The sequence below is a fragment of the Protopterus annectens genome, chromosome 2.part0 (assembly GCF_019279795.1).
Source record: "Protopterus annectens isolate FY-2018-M chromosome 2.part0, PAN1.0, whole genome shotgun sequence".
Taxonomy (NCBI): Eukaryota; Metazoa; Chordata; order Ceratodontiformes; family Protopteridae; genus Protopterus; species Protopterus annectens.
In genome coordinates this window covers 1845879766-1845900479 of record NC_056728.1, presented here as the reverse complement: position 1 = coordinate 1845900479, position 20714 = coordinate 1845879766, and the positions used below count along the sequence as shown (strand labels likewise).

General features: G+C 46.7%; 1 protein-coding gene across 1 annotated transcript in view; it reads left to right on the top strand.

Moving 5' to 3' along the window:
- Positions 1-20714, top strand: part of LOC122793659 (zinc-binding protein A33-like) — a 273061-nt gene that overhangs the window by 232891 nt on the left and 19456 nt on the right. Inside the window, exon 5 of the mRNA XM_044061883.1 lies at positions 2606-2724. Coding sequence (XP_043917818.1) covers positions 2606-2724 — 119 coding nt within the window. The remainder of the gene's footprint in view (positions 1-2605; positions 2725-20714) is intronic.

Here is a 20714-nt window from a genome sequence, read left to right as displayed (position 1 = left end):
AGTGCCAGAAACTAAGAAAACAACCCAAGACTAGAAACTGCTTACATATTAATTGGTATCAGTATGGATTCATAGGTGAATACTAGGCAAACTGCCTCAAAGGACCATTTTAGGCCTAGACAATTACCTGAGGTCATAATCAAATTGCGTACTTTGTGTCTATGAGGTGAAGACCTTAACCATTATGCCAAATCTTCCCACTTCCCAAAATTCTTAACAAGCATTTTATTGTATTTGTTAACCTGGTAGTACAGTGATCACCATATGCCATTTTCAGGCTCAGCCTGGAACACTGGCTGGTTAAGTGACTTGCCCAAGGTTACATAGTTAGGCAGTGGAGGCAGAGGGAATCGAACTCTGGACCACTGCACAATAAAACAGCTCCTTAATCCTCTTTGACAACTGACAGACTAAAATACAGTGTTTGCTCATAGGTACATAGGTATTTGTTAGGATAATGACCGCAGGGGCCTTTTGAAGCTTAGTCATGCTTCCCACGGTGAGAATCATTGTCTGTACCTTCTGTCTCGTGATGTAAGCACTTTAATCATTATGCCAACCCCCAACTTCTAATACTGGTATCATATTACAGGAACTGATATGCATTATCTGTTTCCCATGTAGAGCATAAACATTTCTTAACTAAACTGCAAAATGAAGAAAGTCAGGGAAAGTACAGTCTTATAGAGGATTTTAACCACCCAAACATTGCTTGGGTAAACTACCCAACATCAGATAAATATACTCAAATGAATAGTCTACTGTTAAATATTTTGCAACAAACAGTTTGAAGTAGAATTAGGGGTGGCGGTAGCTTACATATCATACTGAAAAAATTGTGCCTTTCTGTTCCCCGGTTGTGGTTATGCACTCTCTAAGTAACATAGATTGTGATACTGTCATCTGTTATCTTTGATTAAAATCAAACTCATTTGTAAATAATGCATCTATCCATCCTAAACTTTACTTATGGAAACTATGATGCATTAAGTGATATACTTCTAAAACCAGACTGAGATGTTGCCCTAGATAACTTGATTATTGTGTGTGTGTGTGTGGGGGGGGGTTCATCAATTAAAAAAAATTTTAGACGTATTTGGCTGATCAGTAATCTTAGGAGAATCATGAGGAGAGTCGTGATGTGATACAAGAGACCTAATTGTTACAGGTGTGGAACAGCAAGCTTTGTTACACAGAGATCACATCTTTTGAATTTTGTGGCATTCAATAAAGAGGTAACAACAGCATTTGATGAAAGACTGACAGTGCGTGCTGATTATGCTGACCTTGCTAAGTTATGTGACACTGTTTTGCCTAACGGAATGAATAGAGCCTTTTTTAATTAAATTAGAAAACTGAACAGGAAAAACTGTGAATGTAATATGTTATTAATAACAATGAGATGGTCAGTTAGACACAAGACACAGTAAATATGCTTGAAGAAAAATGTTGTCTGAAGTTCACTATAAACAAAGCCATATATCGGAGTGCTATAGACAGAAGCAGAAGCGTCCCTTGCATAATTATAGGTATAATTTAACTGTAAACATAACAAAATTGTCTAAAGATCTGATAATGAGGAAAAGTTATTCCATGCTGAGGAGTTTATGCTAGAACAAATCCTCACTGATAGTGTGTGGTTGAAGGAGTTTAGTGAAAAATCTGGTAGAAGATTGAGGCATGAAGGGGTCTACGTTGATGGACAAAGAAGAGGATGTAAGCAAGATTAGGAATAGAGTTTATTTTGAGTAAATTGAAGGTTATGGTGCAAGCATAGTAGCAGGAGTGGGAAACGAATGATAGCTGACAAAGGACAGGGAACAATTTGAAAAGGATAAGACATACTTGGTTGTTTCCTATACTGACTCAAGAAAAGCATAAATAACCTTGTCATTCTTTTTATACAAAATATTAGCTTGCGAGCACTTTCCCCAGTGTACTACAACATGCTTCTATAGGGGCATTTCTGGTTGAGGAACAAAAGCTTAAATGACTCATTTTACCTACTAGTGTTTGGGATTACTATAGCTAGAAGACGAGGGAAAATAAGGCAGTAAAATGGTTAGGGCTTGTTTTCGTAACTGCATAAAAAGTCATTAACCTAAAGCACATCTGGTATCTGGACTGAGAAAATGTGATGTACAGTAAGCAGTTCTGATCTACTTGTTGAGTTTATTTTCACATCAGTGTAATAAGGAAATTGTAATGTCCAGACAACAATCCATTTACATGAATATGCATCAGTTTTAATTTTACAAGGCAAGACTGATTTCAGAGTTAGTAGAATCCTGTCTGCTCACGAACAAATGCTGAAGTTGTTATAAGAATGCACCTTGAAGGACTGCAGTATGCCCGTAGGCTCATCCCATTGGCTGATCCCTTTTATTGTGATGATGCTGCTGTGGGTTGGCTGTATTTTGTATTTTTATTTCATTTCTACTGACTGCATCTTGCATTTCTCCCCGAAAGTAAAAGTCATAAATGTATGATGTTTCTTTTTAATTGACAAGTGCCTGAATTTATGTGTGGTACTCTGTGCTGAACTTTCAGTCCTGTACTTAAAGTTCAAGGCAGTTAACAAAATTCTATGAATTTGATTTTTCAGAACTGTGTGCACTTTTAAAGAACCAGAAAAACTTTCAGAAACACTAATTGATGTAACCAAGTATCTGAGTAACCTGCAGTTCACTGTATGGGAGAAGATGAGGACTATGGTCACAACAGGTATGGTATGCCTGCCGCAGAAACAGATGTGGAAGCATGTAAACACTGGTTAAAATGTACTATTCCATCCTTTCAGTAAAGTGTCTTTGCTTGTTTTGTATGTGTACATTCAGAAGAATTCAGCAAATGCTATTACTGATACAGCTTATATGCATGGAAAAGTTGGACTCATATCCCCACAGAAAATCATAGTCATTTTAATCAGAACAGTTGCTAACTAAAGTATGAATAAAGAAAATAGCATTTAGATAAAAAAAATGTCACAGAGCTGTAATTAATATGGTGCAACGGTATAAAGTTGTTGATTTGTTGTATATTTGCACATTTAAAAATGCTTCCAGTCTAATCTGAGTACGATATCATTTGCTACTCCAGTGCAGCATGGTGCAGCACCAGGCAGTATGGTAATGTGTTTGTGTGTGTGTGTGTGTGTGTGTGTGTGTGTGTGTGTGTGTGTGTGTGTGTGTGTGTGTGTGAGAGAGAGAGAGAGAGCACACCTGTGTGGCACATGTAAAGTTCGGAGTTGTATGCATTGCATGTAGCAGCCAGCATTCATGAGGAATAAGGACAACAGATATATAGGAAAAAATCTTCATCAGCCGTATGTGATGGATAAATAATAAACAACTTTTGTTTCCCAGTACCTCAAAGAAAGCTGTGGTTATTGCCTCAAACTAAACTGTAATTTCCATATGCTATCCCACAACATGGAAAGTGGGGACCCCACTGCAGGATTATTTGTTGTGCTATATTATGTTGGAGAAGAAAATGAGCAGGTTAGCTGGAGATCAGAATAACTAAATGACTACATAGGCAGAAGCAAAAATCAGTGCTCCTGCATTTATTATGACAGCAAGAAATAAAGCAAAGTCAGAAAACGTAGAAAATACCTTTTACTTTATAACAAGTACAGGAAGTCTGGTGGCATGTTACTCTTTTCTTAACCTGTAATCTCTGCTCTATTGCATTCCCCAAATCTGATGGTTTGAGATTAACATGCAGCCCACATGTTCTATATATATTTGCTACCCTTACTATGTAAAGTCTTACTTTGAGACCACTCCTTCAGTAGGTTTACCTTTGTTCATAGGTTCATAGGTAGGTACTAGGCTATTGGGCCTAGGGCCTATATAAGCCAAGCCAAAAGGTACCCTGGCTTTTGCCACCCAAGAAAATTATTTTCCTGTGCCCCTATCAAGCAGAGCCACAGAAGTGATCCCCGGGGTGAATTTCCTATCTCTCATCCAATCATCAAGATTTTTTTGAAGACAGTTAATGAGGAGCTTTGTTTGATATAGATAGGTAGTTTGTTCCAGAGTATGGGAAGTCTCTGGGACAGGAATCTGTCCCTCCAGCATGTTCTATTTATTGTGGTGACAAGGTTTAGGTCCCTAGAGCATGTAGCTCGGAGGGATTGGGGTTTCTTTAAGTGGAGCATGTCCAACAGCTCTGGGTTTGACATAGCTTTGTATATTAGGCAGAGATTGCCTCTGAGTAGGTGATATGCGACAGAGTAAAGCTGGAGTTTTTTTAGATGGTCTGTGTAGGGCATCTGTTTGAGGCTGGTAATCTTCTTTGTGAGGTATTTCTGTGGCCTTTCCAGTTGTTGTAGATGTCTTGTGAAGTACATACCAAAAGGGGCGTTGTACTCTATAATGGGTCTAATGAGTGATGAATAGAGGAGAACAATGACCTCTTTTTTCCTGGATGAGAAACCTTTTGTGATGAGGTGTACCACGTAGAAGGGTTTCCTGACTACTGTGGCGATGTGATTATTAAAGGAGAGACTACTGTCCACCTGTGTCCCAAGGTCTCTTTTCACACTTTCAGTGTTAAGTAGACTTCCACCTATGTGGTAGTTCATAGGTACAGAGTTTTTACCAAAAGGGATAACAATGCACTTTTTGGCATTGAGCTTGAGACCATGGCTTTGACACCAGGCATCTGTCTTAGTGAGGCCCTTTTGTAGGATGTCCACATCATTAGGAGTTTTGATTATGGCTCCTAGTTTGCAGTCATCTGCGAACTTTGTTAGCCAAAGACCTTCTGTGTTAGCCTGTACTTCAGAGAAGTAGATACCAAACAGGAGAGGACCTAGGACTGAACCCTGTGGTACTCCACTTGTCACTGGTCTGAAGTTGGATTTAGAGTCTGCTACTTTCACAGTGTGGATTCTGTCAGTGAGCCAGTTGGCAACCCATCTTGTGACATAGGGATTTATACCTAGTTTATCTATAATTCCAGAGTGGGGGGTGGTGTCGAAAAACTTGGCGAGATCTAGATAGGCTGTGTGAACCATCTTACCCTCATCTATGGCTTTGGTGACTGCTTCAAAGAAGTCTTATCAGGTTTAGGAGACATGATCTGCCTTTTACAAACCCGAACTGGGTAGGGTCCAGAGTTTGGAGATTACCAATGTCATTGTTTATAAGTTCCATGATGATACATTCCATAGCCTTGCAGACCAGGCTCATCAGGCTAATGGGGCTGTAGTTTCCGGGGTCCGTGGTGGATCCCCCTTTGTGGAGTGGGATAACTGTTGCTGTGCGCCATTCAGTGGGCACAAAGCCTGAGGTGAGGCTATGATTGAACATGGTACTTAGGTGAGGTGCCAGTTCGTTCTGTAGTTCATGTAGCACGCAGCCTGGGATGTTGTCAGGTCCCATGGATGCGGTGTTCTTGGCTTTGGAGAGTGTGTTTTTTACCTGTGCAGCTGTGATTACAGGAACTTTGTATTCTTCCGGTGTAGAAATGGGGCCTTTAGGGGTGAGAGAGGGGTAAAATTAGCACTGAACCTATCTGCCAGGATGTTGGCAATATCAGTTGGTTCTGTGTATTTAGTGCCATTGTGCTGTAACTCAGAGCAGATCTGAGTGTTGCCATTGAGATTCTTGACATAGCTATAGAATGCTTTGTGGTTGCCTTTAGAATCAGTGGCGATTTTGTTTTCGTAACTAGCTTTGGAGGATTTTATGAGGGATCTCAACTTCTTACTGAGGCTGACCACAGAGTTCCACCAATCATGGGATTTTACTCTTTTTTGCAACAGTTTCTTTCTTCTGTTGTAGAGTTTGTTTATGGCAGGGGACCACCAGATTGGCATCCTTTTTTTGGAGGACAGCATCTTGGTTCAGTTAGGAATTGCACGATCCATGCACTCATGTAAGTGCTTATAAAGTGCAATTGTATAGGATTCAGCAGTCGTACCTCTATTGTCCGTCAGCATGGGTGTCGTGAAGTTTGCCACTTCTGTCTTAAGAAACGTGAAGTTGGCGTTAGAGAAATTTTTTACTGTGGTTTCCCTAATGGGGGGTGGGGATAGGATGTGGATGTCTAGGGTGATTTGCTTGTGGTCGGTTCTGACCGAAGAATTGACCTCTGGTGTGGAACACTGGTTGCCCATGTTGGTAATGACCAGGTCTAGGATATTGCTGCACCTGGTAAGGGTGTGGATAAGTTGATCCAAGGCGTTGGAATTTATGAATTCCAGAAATGTTGAGCACAAGAGTTGGTACATGAGTAGTTTTCCCAGTTAATGGTGGGGTAGTTGAAATCGCCCATATTAGGGTGTTAGGTTGTACCCTAATATTTTCCAGTGTATCAAGAAATGAGGAGTGGAAATCCTGGGGCATGGTGGGGGGATCTGTAGCAAGCTACAATTTGGATTGCGGTCTTGCCCAGAGTTAGTTGCACTTGGATAATCTCTGATGCATTATGCTGAGCAACTAGCCTGGAGGTGTGGATATCCTTAATGCATATGGACACGCCTCCACCTTTAGTGCTTCGGTCCAAGTTAGGTGGCCGAAAGGTGTGGTATGAATTATAGCCTGGTAATTCAGGGGTGCTCTCTGGAGCCTTGAACCAGGGCTCTGTCACTGCACAGATGTCGATGCTCTCCATTTTAACGAGTGCCTCGAGTGAGTGCATTTTGAGGTTTAGACTTTTAGCATTAAGTAGCATTACCCTCAGATTGTGCTTGCTTGTACCTGTTACTGTGGTGAATTTGTCATTTAAATCTTGCCTAAAAAAGGCACTATAGTGGTGACAAGAGCCTTAGCCAGTATCCGGAATCCCAAGGGCGACAGGTGCAGGCCATCTGTAGCAAAGCATCGTGGTTTGTCGATCATGTTATCCCAGGCAGACAGATGCTGGATCCCCTTAGAATGACACCAGAAGCTTAGCCAATTGTTGAAGTCAATCATTTTGTCCTTGTACTGTGGTATCATTCTGGGTGATGGCAGGATGCTACTCAGGGCTAGGGTCTTACCTGCCTGGGCTACAAGATCGGACAGCTCCTCCATGTCTCTTTTCATGTAGTCCAGGGAGGTATGTCTCAGGTCATTCACACCAACATGCACAATGACAGAGTCATATTTATACTTGTTGTGGAGTGACCTGAGTGCATGCGTTATGTAACGGATCTTGGCACCTGACAGGCAGCTGACAGTAACTTTCTTCTTGTTTAGCCTGGTGAGTGGAACATCAGTGTGCCTGATCACCTATGACTAGAGTGTTGGGTATGTTGTTATGCCTTATGGGCTGTGGTTGAGTGTCACACCGAGTTTGTGGGCTATGTGTCATTTGGGCTGTGTTGGGGAGGGTGGAGGTCGCTTGCGTTTCTGCTTTGGAGGTCCCTGTTGCTTGGGTAGAATTTTTTTGAGAACCTCCGCAAATGTAGGTGTGTGTTTTGTGTTTCTATGTGTGTGTTTTGGTGGTGTAGGTTTTGAGGGACTTTGTAATGATTGTGGTGTGGTGCAGGTGTTTACCTTCTCCTCTTGACTGTCTAGTCCAGTATTGGGTGAAGAGAGCTTTGCTTCTAGTTTGGCTATATAAGTGCATCTCTCACAGGTTGTAGTGTTGGGTAGTAGGAGGAGAGAGTTGTCTGTGTACATGAGGCAATTGCTGCATTGCCCCAAGATGCCCAGATTCATCAGGTAGACTGGAGAAAACACCGGGAGCTGACCCTTAGACATGCCTGGATAGTTGCTTATTTATTAAGTACTAAAAACTGTTTTCCTCTAGACAAGTGAGGAAAATTGAGTACTGTAGTAATTTGTAGTTTATTTAGTGCTTACATTGAGTTCTGAACAAGTGCTGAGCTCAAGGAAACAGATTTGAGTGCTGAAACTAGAAAACTAGCTAGTTCTAAGAAACAAGATTAAGCTAGAAGGCTTCCCTCCAACACAGAAAGGCGTGGGAGCTCAGAAGCTTACAAACAGTCCGGGATACAGCAAATCTGTATCTGGACTAGACGACTTACAGGAAAGGCAGGAAACAAGCTTAGAAAATTTTTTTTTGTAAAGTAGAAAGGGGAAAGGAGGAGCGGAAACTAACTGGGTTGGCTTTCTCAAATGTTCTCCCTGGATTAGGTAGAATGAGGTAATGACACTAGACTGGCAGGAGTGTCCCAGTTCAAATTTACAGTAGGGGCGGGCAACTGCAAAGCCACCAAGTATAAAAACAGGATACCAATAGGAAGGGAGGGTGGGAAAAAATCAGAACAAACAAACCCAACCAGATGCTTAACAATTGTAGAAAATTTCTAGTTAATACCTCACACACAGTGAAACTAGCTTGCAAAATATATGCAGACAATAAAAGTGCTATAAATAACTCAGAAGTAAGCAAAAAACAGGCTACTTAATGTTATATGTCACAGATTAGTTGGCTCAGAGCCCTTCCTCCTACTTCATCCGATTAGATCAGTGTGAAATGGCAGAAACACTCACAAGTTAACTTCTTAAGTAACAAAGGTGAAACCTGAAACAACTTTAAAAAGAAGCTTGAAAGAACCAATGAGGTGCTTACTCCAAGCCGTAGTCCAGGCAACCCCTGTCAGCCAATGACCACAAACAATTCACTCTCACTGAAATGCTATACTGGCTTTGGCTAAGCTATGATGGCCTGGAACATGTGCTCAGACGCATAGCCTCTGCTAACAAACAACTAGGCCCAAAACACAAGCCTGAATATGGACAATGCTACACTACCAACACTACTTAGGTAGACAAAAAACTGCAGAAATGTTTAAACAGATAAAGAATCAAGGAGACTCTAGAGAATGCGTTTAACTGCAAACAAGTTATATGATACACTCCTTAGGAGATCAGAACAAACAAACCCAACCAGATGCTTAACAGTTGGAGAACATTTCTAGTTAATACCTCACACACTGTGAAACTAGCTAGCAAAGTATATGCAGACAATAAAAGTGCTATAAATAACTCAGAAATAAGCAAAAAACAGGATACTTAATGTTATATATCACAGATTAGTTGGCTCAGAGCCCTTCCTCCGACTTCCTCTGATTAGCTCAGTGTGAAATGGCAGAAACACTCACAAGTTAATTTCTTAAGTAACAAAGTTGAAACCTGAAACAACTTTAAAAAAAGCTTGAAAGAACCAATGAGGTGCTTACTCCATGTGTAGTCCAGGCAACCCCAGTCAGCCAATGACCACAAAAAATTCACTCTCACTAAAATGCTATACTTGCTTTGGCTAACCTATGATGGCCTGGAACATGTGCTCAGACACACAGCCTCTACTAACAAACAACTAGGCCCAAAACACAAGCCTGAATATGGACAATGCTACACTACCAACACTACTTGGGTAGAAAAAACTGCAGAAATGTTTAAACAGATAATGGATCAAGGAGACTCTAGAGAAGGCGCAGGATAGTTCCTCGGTCCATCCTCCCGACAAAGAGTCTCAGACGATGGGTCACATCGGAAAGCGGATGATCTGAAGTAGTTAACTTCATTTGATCAGCAACCTGTGTGTATCGGATCCATCCTGGATCCGAGCCGGCAGCTTTCCAAGCTAGAGATCCGAGCTCCATAATACCCTTCTACCTCCCTCCAGTCCTCAGATCTCATTTTCGGCGGCTTCTATAAGCACGAGTGACGAGCTCCTGGCTATTAGGTAAGAGAAAGTGTAGGAATTAGGTAAGAGAAAGTGTAGGAAATTGCTCTAAATTTTTCACCTTATTTTGCAGTTAAAGTGTGTGTGTGCATTTTAGATCCCTTGGACTAGTTTAATTTAGTTTAGTTTAATTTTAGTGTATTCCCCTTCCCCTTATCTGTGTGTTAGGGAGTGTGATTGTGTTCATCATGGCCGTGGGCCTTAAGGCCATTTTTTCCAAATGCTCTGAGTGTGGTCATAAGCTGTCCCTAGCCAATGGCCACACTCAGTGCGTTCTTTGCCTGGGGGTTGCTCATTTAACATCAGGCTGCCAGATATGTGCTGCCTTTAACCCCCTGGCTCTGAGAGACAGGAGGAGCAAGTTAATCCTAGCGGGTCTTTTACTCATGGATTCTACTTCTTCCTCCTCTCCCTCAGTGGCACCAGTCGCGGCTGCGGCTCTTCAGCCATCAGTTCCTCCTCCCCTGGCTGGGACTCAACCTCCCACTGTATCACAGGGAGAGAAGGACTCTGCTAAAAAAGAGAAGAGACATAGAGAGAGGAAGAAAGAGAGAGACAGAGACAGAAAAAGGCATAGGAGCCACAAGCGGCAGGCCGACTCAGCCCCTTCGGCCCCGCTGGCTAAGCAGCTCTGTTCCCCCTTGAAGATCCCCAGGTCCTCCACCATCTCGGCTCCGTTCCCCACGTTTCCCTCCAGAGCCGGAGGAGGAGTCCCGGCCACATTCGAGGTCGTCCAGGCGTCCTTCCAGGCCAGCCTGGGCGGCCTCTTCTAGGTCTACGAGGAGCCTTTCCGACACAGACATGGACCGGATGATGCGTCGCTTCCTTCAGGCCCAGATACAGATGGGAGTGCTCTTGCCTCCCCCCCCTCTGGGGGGGAGCTCAGCCCCCTTCTTTGACCCCATTGCTCCTTCTCTGGTCCATTATCGGGTTTCGGAGCTGGGGAGTCGGCGCCGATAGTAATCGCTACTTAGACGCCGGCCTTACCCTCGAGTTTATCGGGTCCTTTTTCGGATCCGAGCTCTCAGGGCCGGAAGCCGAGCCTCGGATCCGCAGGGGTAAGTGTGTCTTCGGCTCCGATGCGGTCGGAGCACACTTCCCTTTTGGGTCTGATCGCTTCGGCTCCGGCGCCAACCCACACATCGGATCCGAGGGGGCTGCTCTCATATCCCAGGGAGAGTGGTTCACCTTCAGTTTTCGACGTGGCGGAGAGGGTGCTCTCGAAGGGTTCGAGGTCCCCGGCTCGTGCTACGGATCCACCCGCCATTCCCTCACAGATGGGCCTGTCTTCCATCATCTGGCCCCAGGGACAGCCTGCGTCTATGCCCCAGCTAGTTCCTGTAGAGGAGCATGACCCCGTTGGTGAGCCCTCCTTGGACACTCCCCCAAGACCCACACGGAAGACACTGACTTGGAGGAAGGGGAAGGTTCCCCCAGGTCACCCCCCCTGAGGACGTCTCCTTTGGAGACATTATGAAGATGCTGCGCATTAGAGGGGGATGGTCGGCCCAGAAGCCTTCCTCAGATGAGTCAGTGTTTCTGGATGCGTTTGACACAGGCCCGTCTACCTCTTGGGTGTCCCCTCCGGTCGACCCCCTGGTAGACCTAATTACTACCAGGGCATGGAAGGAGCCGGACACTGTGGAGCCAATCCCTAGGAGACCAGATAAGATCCTTAGCCCCCCGACAGACAAGGCAGCATGGAGTAAAGGTTCCCCGGTAGATGCCATGGTGGTGGCGGCTGCCACCAAGAAAGAACTGGTGCAGGATAGTTCCTCGGTCCATCCTCCCGACAAGGAGTCTCGGATGATGGATCGCATCGGAAAGCAGATGTTTGCTTCAGCCACCTTTTCAATAAGGGTGCTAAATTACTTGGCACACATGATTAGGCTTCAGCGGGATCTTGTAAAAGAATACGCTGGGTCTCCCCCGGAGTCCATGGTGGCCGAGGACAAACGAACTTTCTTGGCTCGCATGGCCACTCTAAAATCGATATCCAACACTTCTATGCGGCTTCTCTCCCATGCCACAGAGGGGGCGCCTAGAGCCAGCGGAGCAGGTATCGCCTTACGGCTTCATGCCTGGCACCGACTTTGCAACTTTGCGGAACCCTTCAGGGCGTCCTTCGCAAACGCTCCCTTTGACAGTTTTACGCTGTTTGGCAAGACCATCCATGATATGCTGCTCCAGAATGTGAAAGATGGGAAGACGCTGTCCGTCGGAATCTGCTTCTCGGCTCCTCAAACGTCCTTTTCCAGGAACCAGAGAGGACAAAAGAAGATGTGGTTCCGGAAGTCTCAGCAGTCCCGTTCCGCTCCGGACCCTTCATCCTTCAGAGGCAGGGGAGGACAAGGTGGACGCCGGCCCAGAGGCAGAGGGGGGCCGAAGATTTTCGGGTCGAGGGAACCCTTCTCCAACCAACCCGCACAGCAACCCTGAGGGGTTGCCCGACTGCTCCTCTCTGGAGGCAGGCGGGGGGCGTTTCTCGGAACATCTAGCACATTGGGAGTCCATCACTACAGATCGTGGGGTGCTCCGGATAATATCCAGAGGTTAATCTATCCCCTTCATAAATCTTCCCCCTCGGTTGAGGTGCCTCCCTGATGTTCCACCCAGTCAGAAGGAGGTGGCGGCTTCAGAAATAAAGAAGCTGCTAAGAAAAAAGGCCATCCAGCACGTCCCCCCAGGACAGTTCAGGTCAAGCAATTACTCCAGGTTCTTTTTGGTGCCAAAAAAGACGGGGGACTTAAGACCAATTCTCGACCTGTCTACATTGAACCTGTTCATTGCCAAGGAGAAATTCCGGATGGTCACTCTTCAATCTATTTTCCCTCTTCTGCAGGAGCACGACTGGATGTGCTTCATAGACCTCAAGGATGCATACTATCACATTTTCATGGACTGGCAATCCAGGAGGTTTCTCCGCTTTCGACTGGGGCCCAGTCATTATCAGTTCGGGGTCCTCCCTTTTGGCCTCACCACAGCCCCAGGGTGTTCACCAAGGTCATGGCAGTTGTAGCGGCCCACCTGAGACTTCAGGGAATGCATGTCTTTCCGTACCTGGATGACTGATTCCTCGCTGCTCCCACCAAGCATCTACTATGTTCAGCCAGGGATTGCTTCCTACTCTTGCCCTGTCAGTTGGGGATCACCATAAATTACAAAAAATCATCCCTTCAACCTGTTCAGGTACTGGATTTCGTAGGGGCCAGAATAGACACACTTCAGTCCAAGGCCTTTTTGACAGCAGACAGGCTCTGCAGTTTAACTCTTCATGTCTTAACACTTCTGCAATCTCCGTCCCCACTAGCAGAATTAGTCCTGAGAGCCCTAGTGTCCATGGCAGCTGCTGTCAACCTTTCACCCCTAGCCTGCTTGAACATGAGGGTTCTTCAATGGACCTTACATGTCCAGTGGTCCATCCATCGACATCCGTTGGACTCCCCGATTCCCCTCAGCAGAGTTTGCAGGGACTCCCTACTTTGGTGGCTCCATTCCCGAGAGCTTCGGGAAGGGCGACCGTTTCTGATGCCTCAACCCCAAGCCACGGTGACCACGGACGCTTCTCACCTGGGGGGGGCATTGCATGGGCAGAACTGTCCAAGGCACGTGGACTCCAATAGAGACCATTCTGCATATCAGTGTTCTGGAAATGAAAGCGGTGCTTCTAGCGTTGCAGGCTCTCCATGCCCTTCTCCCTCCGGGGACTATTGCAATTCGGACAGACAACATGTCGGTGCTCTGGTACATTAACAAGCAGGGAGGGAACCAGCTCTTACCCTCTTTGTTGAGAGGCCATGAGATTTTGGGAGTGGGCGATATCCACCAACCGTTTTCTGCTAGCAACGCACATTCCGGGTCGGTCCAACATTTTAGCGGACAAGCTCAGTTGAACTATCCTCTCGTCTTACGAATGGTCTCTGAACCCCTTAGTAGCGAAACAGATCTTCCTCAGATGAGTTCAACCTTGCTGCGATCATTTCGCATCGCCTTCGAACGCAAAGTGCAGGGAGTTTTTTGCTCTAATCCCCCCACTGGGGAAGAGCCCCAGAGACGCTCTAGTTCAGGCTTGGCCATCCAGTCTTCTTTATGCTTATCCTCCTCTCCCGTTAATGACAAAATTCTTGCAGAAAGCTCGTCGGTTGGGGAGCAAGCTTATCTTCATAGCCCCATTCTGGCCTTGTCAAACTTGGTTTCCCGTACCTACGATCTCACCTCATAGCTCCTCCTTGGATCTTGGATCCCATTCTGGATCTGATTTCTCATCCTTCGGGATTGAAAACCCCAAATCTGGACGACTTCAAGCTCACAGCTTGGTTGATCCAGTTCCGTTAGTGGCTAGGAGCCCCGGTATCTCGTCCACTGTTAAATCCATCCTGGTGGTGGCGCATAAGCCTTCTACCAGGAAGGTCTACAACAGTAAATGGAAACATTTTTCCATCTGGGCCCGACATAGGGATTTGGACCCTTTTACGGCTCCCATTCCAGCAGTACTTGAATTTCTATCTCACATTTTCCATCAAGGGGCCAGTTCTTCTACTGTGAAGGTTCAAATGGCGGCCATTTCCCACTTCCACATCGGGGACAATCTTGGGCCCTTGGCTTCCACTAAGATCTGTAAGACTTTCTTAATGGGTACCTTTCTTTTAAGACCTCCTGTCAAGAATGTGGTTCCTCCATGGGACCTAACCTTAGATGTTATGTAGTCCTATCTCGCCTACATTCTTACCCGTGGGTTCGGAGCCACTCGACTGACTTTTCTAGCTCGAAGTCTTTTATTGGCTAGGCTAAGCAGGTATCCCATGGTGCACTGCTCCATATCCCCAGATCTCATTTGCCACTCATGTAGCCCGGACATGGTCTCGCTTGGCTGTGGCTAAGTACCTTTTTTCTTGTCTTTAAAGAAAAGTTTTGGTTCATAAACAAAAAGCTATTTTCATAGCTATTGTCTCTAATGTTATTTGAGGTTGTGATCGTGTGCTTGTTTTGTGTGGTATCCTGCTGACTGTTCCCTCGGGCTAGGCCCGTTTCAGTTAGAGGACCTAGTCCTTCTCTGATTGCCTTTCTGTGTGTGTACGGTCTAAACCGTTTAAGTTAGAGGTTTGGGCTATTCCCTCTCCTTATGGTCATCATCCGTTTTTGATCAGAGGTTTTTGACTTTGCTTCTCTAGTGTGTGTGTTCGGTCACTGTTTATTTTTGGTTCTCATGTTTTTTTGGTGTGAGCGTCTGTGAGTTCTTGTCAGACTTGTTTTTTGCGTTATTGGTGTAGTTGTGAAGATGTCCAAAGATTCCAAGGAGCACAAACCTTCGGGTTTCAAAAAGTGCTCTAAATGTGGGTACAAAATGTCCATCACCGATGGGCATTCCATTTGTGTCTATTGCCTGGGAGCCATTCATTTGCAGTAGTCCTGCAGTTTTTGTCATGTGTTCAGTCCTAGAGTTCTCCAAGAGAGAAAGAATAAGCTGATTTTAAAGGGACTCTTGAAACCCTCTTTTGAAGAGGCTATGGATTCGTCTCCCAGTGGTAAGTCAAAATCTGCCAAGTCTAAAAAGAGATCTCTGGCTCCGTCATCTTCATCGGAGCCTCCGGAGAAAGTCTCAAAAATTGCATCGACCGCCTCAGCTCCACTGTCCTCAGGGCCACAGGAAGTGTCGGTGTTGATGGAACCGGCGTCGGCTCCAATTATATTGGAACCTCTTAGGAGCCGATCGCCCAGTCTCAGACCAGTTTCTCGTGAGAGGAGATCTCGATCTCCCTCCCTGTCCTCCAAATCCTCCAGGACCCTTTCGGATGTGGATGTTGATAGGGTGGTCCAGAGTCTCCTCCAGTCACTGGTTTTTGCAAAATTATTTTTGGCTCCGGCCCAGTCGGCTCCGGAGCCCGCCCCAGACCCCATCTTCGGTCATTCCTCCTCCGAGCACATCTCTGTCTTCGGAGCCAGAGTGTCCCGCACCATGTGATGTTCCTAGGCCAGTTCCGATGGCCCCCTTGGCTCCATCGGTACAAACATCGGCTCCGACCCCGTCGGCTCTGTCCGCGGGGTTCGGGACTCGGGATTCTTCGGTCAGGCCCGAGGGGGACATCTTGTGGCTTATTTCAGTTCCGAGTCTCCCTCTCGGTGCCTCCGCTCGGGGAACTCCGACCCCCGTCATGGCCTCGGAGGCTGGTCGCTCCTCGGACTCAGGGGGGCCTGCCTTCGAGGCTATGCGGACCGTGCTGGCCTAATCGTCAGCTACATCAGGCGGGCCAGTCACTCTGTCCCCCACCACTCCGGTGAGAGCCTCTGATCACCACCTATCCATGGACAGCAGAGCACCAGGGCCTAGGGATACCCCCACGAGTGGTCCCCAAATTTCTGAGGGCCCCTCAGAGTTCGTGCCTGAGGAGCCCCCTAGAAAGAAAACTTGCACGAGGAAGCACATAGACTCCCAGGATGAGTCCCTCACCTCTGATACTGACCTTGAGGAATCGGAGGGGTCCCCCAAGTCATCCTCTGATGATGTTTCTTTCTCCGACATCCTGGAGATAATGAAACAAAGAGGTGACTGGCCGTCCAAAGCCCCTTCCGAGGAGGAGTCAGTATTCCTCAAGGCTTTTGGTGCTCAGCCCTCTTCCTCCTGGGTGTCTCCACCCTTCGACGAGCTCCTTGATCTGATATGTCGAAGAGTGTGGGAAAACCCTGATTCTGTGGAGCCAGTGCCCAGGCGTCCCAACAAGTCTCTTTCCGCCCCCCAGGGCAAAGTGTTTCTGTCTAAAGGAGTCCCTGTAGATGCCATGGTGGTGGCGGCAGCCACTCAGAAGGAAGTAGCAGAGTCTTCTTCCTCCGTCCATCCTCCTAACAAGGAGTCTAGGACCATGGACCGGTACGGGAAGCGTACCCTCTCATCAGCAACCTTTACCTTACGGTCGCTGAATTGCCTATCTCACTTCACTCGGCTCCAGAGAGATCTCCTCAAGGAGTTAGGAGATACTCTTGCGGGTAAAGTTCCTGAGGCGGTGGCCCAGACGGTTAATGCCCAGGTCTCTTCCCTCAATTCCATTGTCAACTCATCCATGCAGCTCATTTCGTATGCAGCCGAGGGAGCGAATAGGGCAGCAAGCTCAGGAGTCGCCCTTAGAAGACAAGCCTAGCTGCGCCTGTGTCACTTTGCGGGGGGCCTTCAAGTCTTCCTTCACTGACGCCTCCTTTGATAGTTCTTCTTTGCTCGGGACCAAAGTGAAAGACACCCTCACCAGTTGTGAGCAAGAGGGAAAGACCCTGTCTGCCATAGGGGTCCATTTTTCCCTTCCTTCTAGGCCTTACCCCAAGGCCCAGCGGGGGGGGGGATGTGGTTCAAGAAATCACAGAGGTTTTTTCCTGCCGAACAAGGTGAGCCCACCTCCAGAGGCAGAGGAGGGGGAGGTTATTCAGGGAGATGCCGCCCCTAAGGCAGAGGGGCCCCCCGCAATTCGGGAGACCGCGATTCCTTTCGCGGCTTTCCCTACTCTCGTTCCTGAGGGAGTGCCTGGCTGTGCTTATCCAGAGCCAGTCGAGGGTCGAATTCTGTTATATCCGGAAGCCTGAGAAAGCATCACCCAGGACCGATGGGTATTACGGATAATTTCCGGAGGTTATCTCATTCCGTTTACATCAGACCTCCCCTTCAGTCAGAAAAATCCCAGATGTTACACCCAGTCAAAGGGATCAAGCAGCCTCAGAGGTTTCAAAGCTGCTAGGAAAAGGAGCCATCCAGCGTGTCCCCTCAGACCAAATCGGATTAGGGACTTACTCAAGATGCTTTTTGCTGCCAAAAAGAACAGGGGACCTGAGACCCATATTAGATCTCAGCCAACTGAACAACTATGTACAGAAGTCCAAGTTCCGTATGGTCACACTACAATCGATTCTCCCATTGTTGGGAGAGGAGGTATGGATGTGCTCCATTGACCTCAAGGATGCTTACTACCATGTGAAAATGGACAGGGCATCCAGGAGTCACCTACGCTTCCGGCTGGGAGCCAGTCATTTCCAGTTTCGAGCCCTGCCCTTTGGTCTCACCACAGCCCCCAGGGTGTTCACCAAGTGTATGGTGGTGGTGACGGCTCACTTGAGACATCAGGGATTCCAAGTGTTTCCGTATCTGGGCGACTGGCTCCTTACCACCCCCACCAGGCATCAACTAGTTCAAACCAGGGATGCTACCATCACTCTATGTCACCAGTTGGGTATAACAATAAATTGGGAAAATCTGCTTTATTGCCCTCGCAGTGTGTCACCTTTATAAGAGCAGAATTAGACACCATTCGAATGCAAGCATTTTTACTGCAGGAGAGGATCAGAGTCTTACAACAACAGATACACATGCTGATGCCCCTGAGGAAAGCAAAGGCAAGATGGGTTCTCCAACTTCTAGGGACCATGGCAGCAACAATCATGTTGGTCCCTCTAGCGAGATTGCACATGAGAATTCTCCAATGGCTCCTCTTTGTTCAATGGTCTCTTCAAAGATTTCCACTTTCTCACCCCATTTTGCTCATGAACAGATGCAAGCAGGACCTCGGTTGGTGGCTTTGCACCAACAATTTGGACGGGAAAGGCCCTTCGTTCCACCCATCCCGGTTGCCACGGTGACCACGGACGCCTCCCAGATGGGGTGGGGGGGCATTATCTTGACAGGACAGTCCAAGGCACGTGGCAGGAGTACGAGATACATCTGCATATAAATGTCTTAAAAGATGAGACCAGTGCTACAAGCATTGCAGGCACTTCAGAGTGTTTTACCTCTAGGGACGATTGCAATACACTCGGACAACATGTCAGTAGTGTGGTATCTAAACAAGCAAGGGGGAACCAGGTCTTACCCTCTGTGCAGAGAGGCCATGCGTGTGTGGCAGTGGGCAGTAACTTCCCAACGGTTTCTGGTGGCAACGCACATTCCGGGGAAGTCCAACATGATTGCGGACAGGCTAAGCAAAGCTATTCTGATGCCTTACAAGTGGTCCCTAAAACACCTGGTTGCAGAGCAAATCTTCAGCAGATGGGGTCAGCCTTGCTGCGACCTTTTTGCAGCCCCCCCTCAATGCAAAATGCAGCAGCTACTTCACGCTGATCCCCCCACAGGGGGAGTCACCCAGGGACGCTCTGGTTCACGATTGGCCCTCCAGTCTGCTTTATGCTTTCCCTCCATTTCCTTTGCTATCAAAGGTGATTCAGAAAGTGCAATCCTTGGGAAGCAGAATGATTCTGATTGCTCCGCACTGGCCTCGCCAAGTCTGGTTCCCCTTTCTTCAGCAATATATTGTGGACACTCCTTGGATTCTGGACCCTCAACCAGACTTACTGACACACACATGTCGGGACAGTTCCACCCCTCCCTGATGACCCTCCCGTTGACAGCCTGGCTACTCCACTTCCATCATTAGTTAGGCTTCATAAATTCTCACCAGAAGTGGTTCATATATTATCGTCCTCTCATAAGCCATCTACTAGAAAGATTTATTCTAGTAAATGGAAGAGGTTTTCTATCTGGGCGCATACCCGAGGCATTGATCCTTACACAGCTCCTATCGCTTCAGTCTTGAAGTTTTTGTCTATGCTTTTCCATCAGGGTTCTGTATCAGCTACCATCAAAGTTCAATTGGCAGCGATCTCTAATTTTCATGTCGCTAATGAGCCTAGTCTCATGGCTCATAGACTATGCAAGGCTTTCCTGAAGGGTACTCTGTTGCTCCGTCCCCCGGTTTCCGAACCAATCATGCCCTGGGATCTCAATTATGTTCTACAAGCCCTTACTTTACCACCTTTCGAGCCTGCAGCTACCTGTGAATTGAAATTCTTGACCTGGAAAACAGCCTTCTTAACAGCAATCACTTCAGCAAGGCGAGTTTCAGAAATTCAAGCCCTCTCCATCAAACCTCCATACTTAATCTTCCATAAGGACAGGGTCTCTCTTAGACCAAACTCTTCGTTCCTTCCTAAAGTGGCTTCCGTGTCTAATCTTAATCGATCCATTGAGTTGCCTGTGTTCTTTCCTCACTTTTCGAACAAGGCAGAATTTAGATTTCATCAGTTGGATGTACACAGATAATTACGCTTCTATCTGCACTGAACAAAAGATATCCGGAAGTCTGATCAACTTTTTGTTTCCTTTTTGGAAAACAGAATGGGGTCCCCGGTCTCCAAGGGTCACCCTATCCAGATGGATATCTAGTTGTATCTCTTTCATCTACCACGCAGGAGGAAAAGATCTGCCATTTCCGGTCAAGGCTCACTCTACTAGGGCTGTTTCTACATCTATAGCCTATCAAGCCAGAGTGTCAATGGATGATATATGTGCTGCAGCTACTTGGGCTTCTCCTCACACATTTGTTTCTCATTACAAATTGGATGTGGTTTCTAGGGGCAGGTCGTCCTTTGGCTCCACAGTTCTCAGGAGTATTTTCCTGTGAGCCACCCAGGATGTAGGTGCTAGGGATGCTGTCCCACGGGTAAGAATGTAGGCGAGATAGGACTACATGACATCAAGAAGTTATGTACTCACCATAACGTTCGATGTATGTATTCCATCTCGCCTCACATTCTTACTTACCCTCCCACCTTCCCCCTTCCTGGAGGATTTGGAGGTTAGGTTGTTCATCTGCAGAGTTCCCTTACTTGGCTTATTCTTTTACCTGGATGTTATGTATGCATGGGGTACGAATGAGTTTTCACAGCAAACTAGATCTGGGGATATGGAGCAGTGCACCATGGGATACCTGCTTAGCCCAGTCAATAAAAGACTTCGAGCTAGAAAAGTCGGCCAAGTCTGATCCGATATTCGGCTCTGAACACACAGGTAAGAATGTGAGGCGAGATGGACTACATACATCAAACGTTATGGTGAGTACATAACTTCTTGTTCTTCAGGCTCTAACTGGTCCACCTTTTGAACCTGCAGCTTCTGTTGACTTAAAGTTCTTGTCTTGGAAAACTGCCTTCTTAATTGCTATTACCTCAGCTAGAAGGGTATCCGAACTTCAGGCCCTTTGTACTAAACCCCCGTATCTGGTCTTCCATAAGGACAGAGTATCTTTCAGGACTAATCC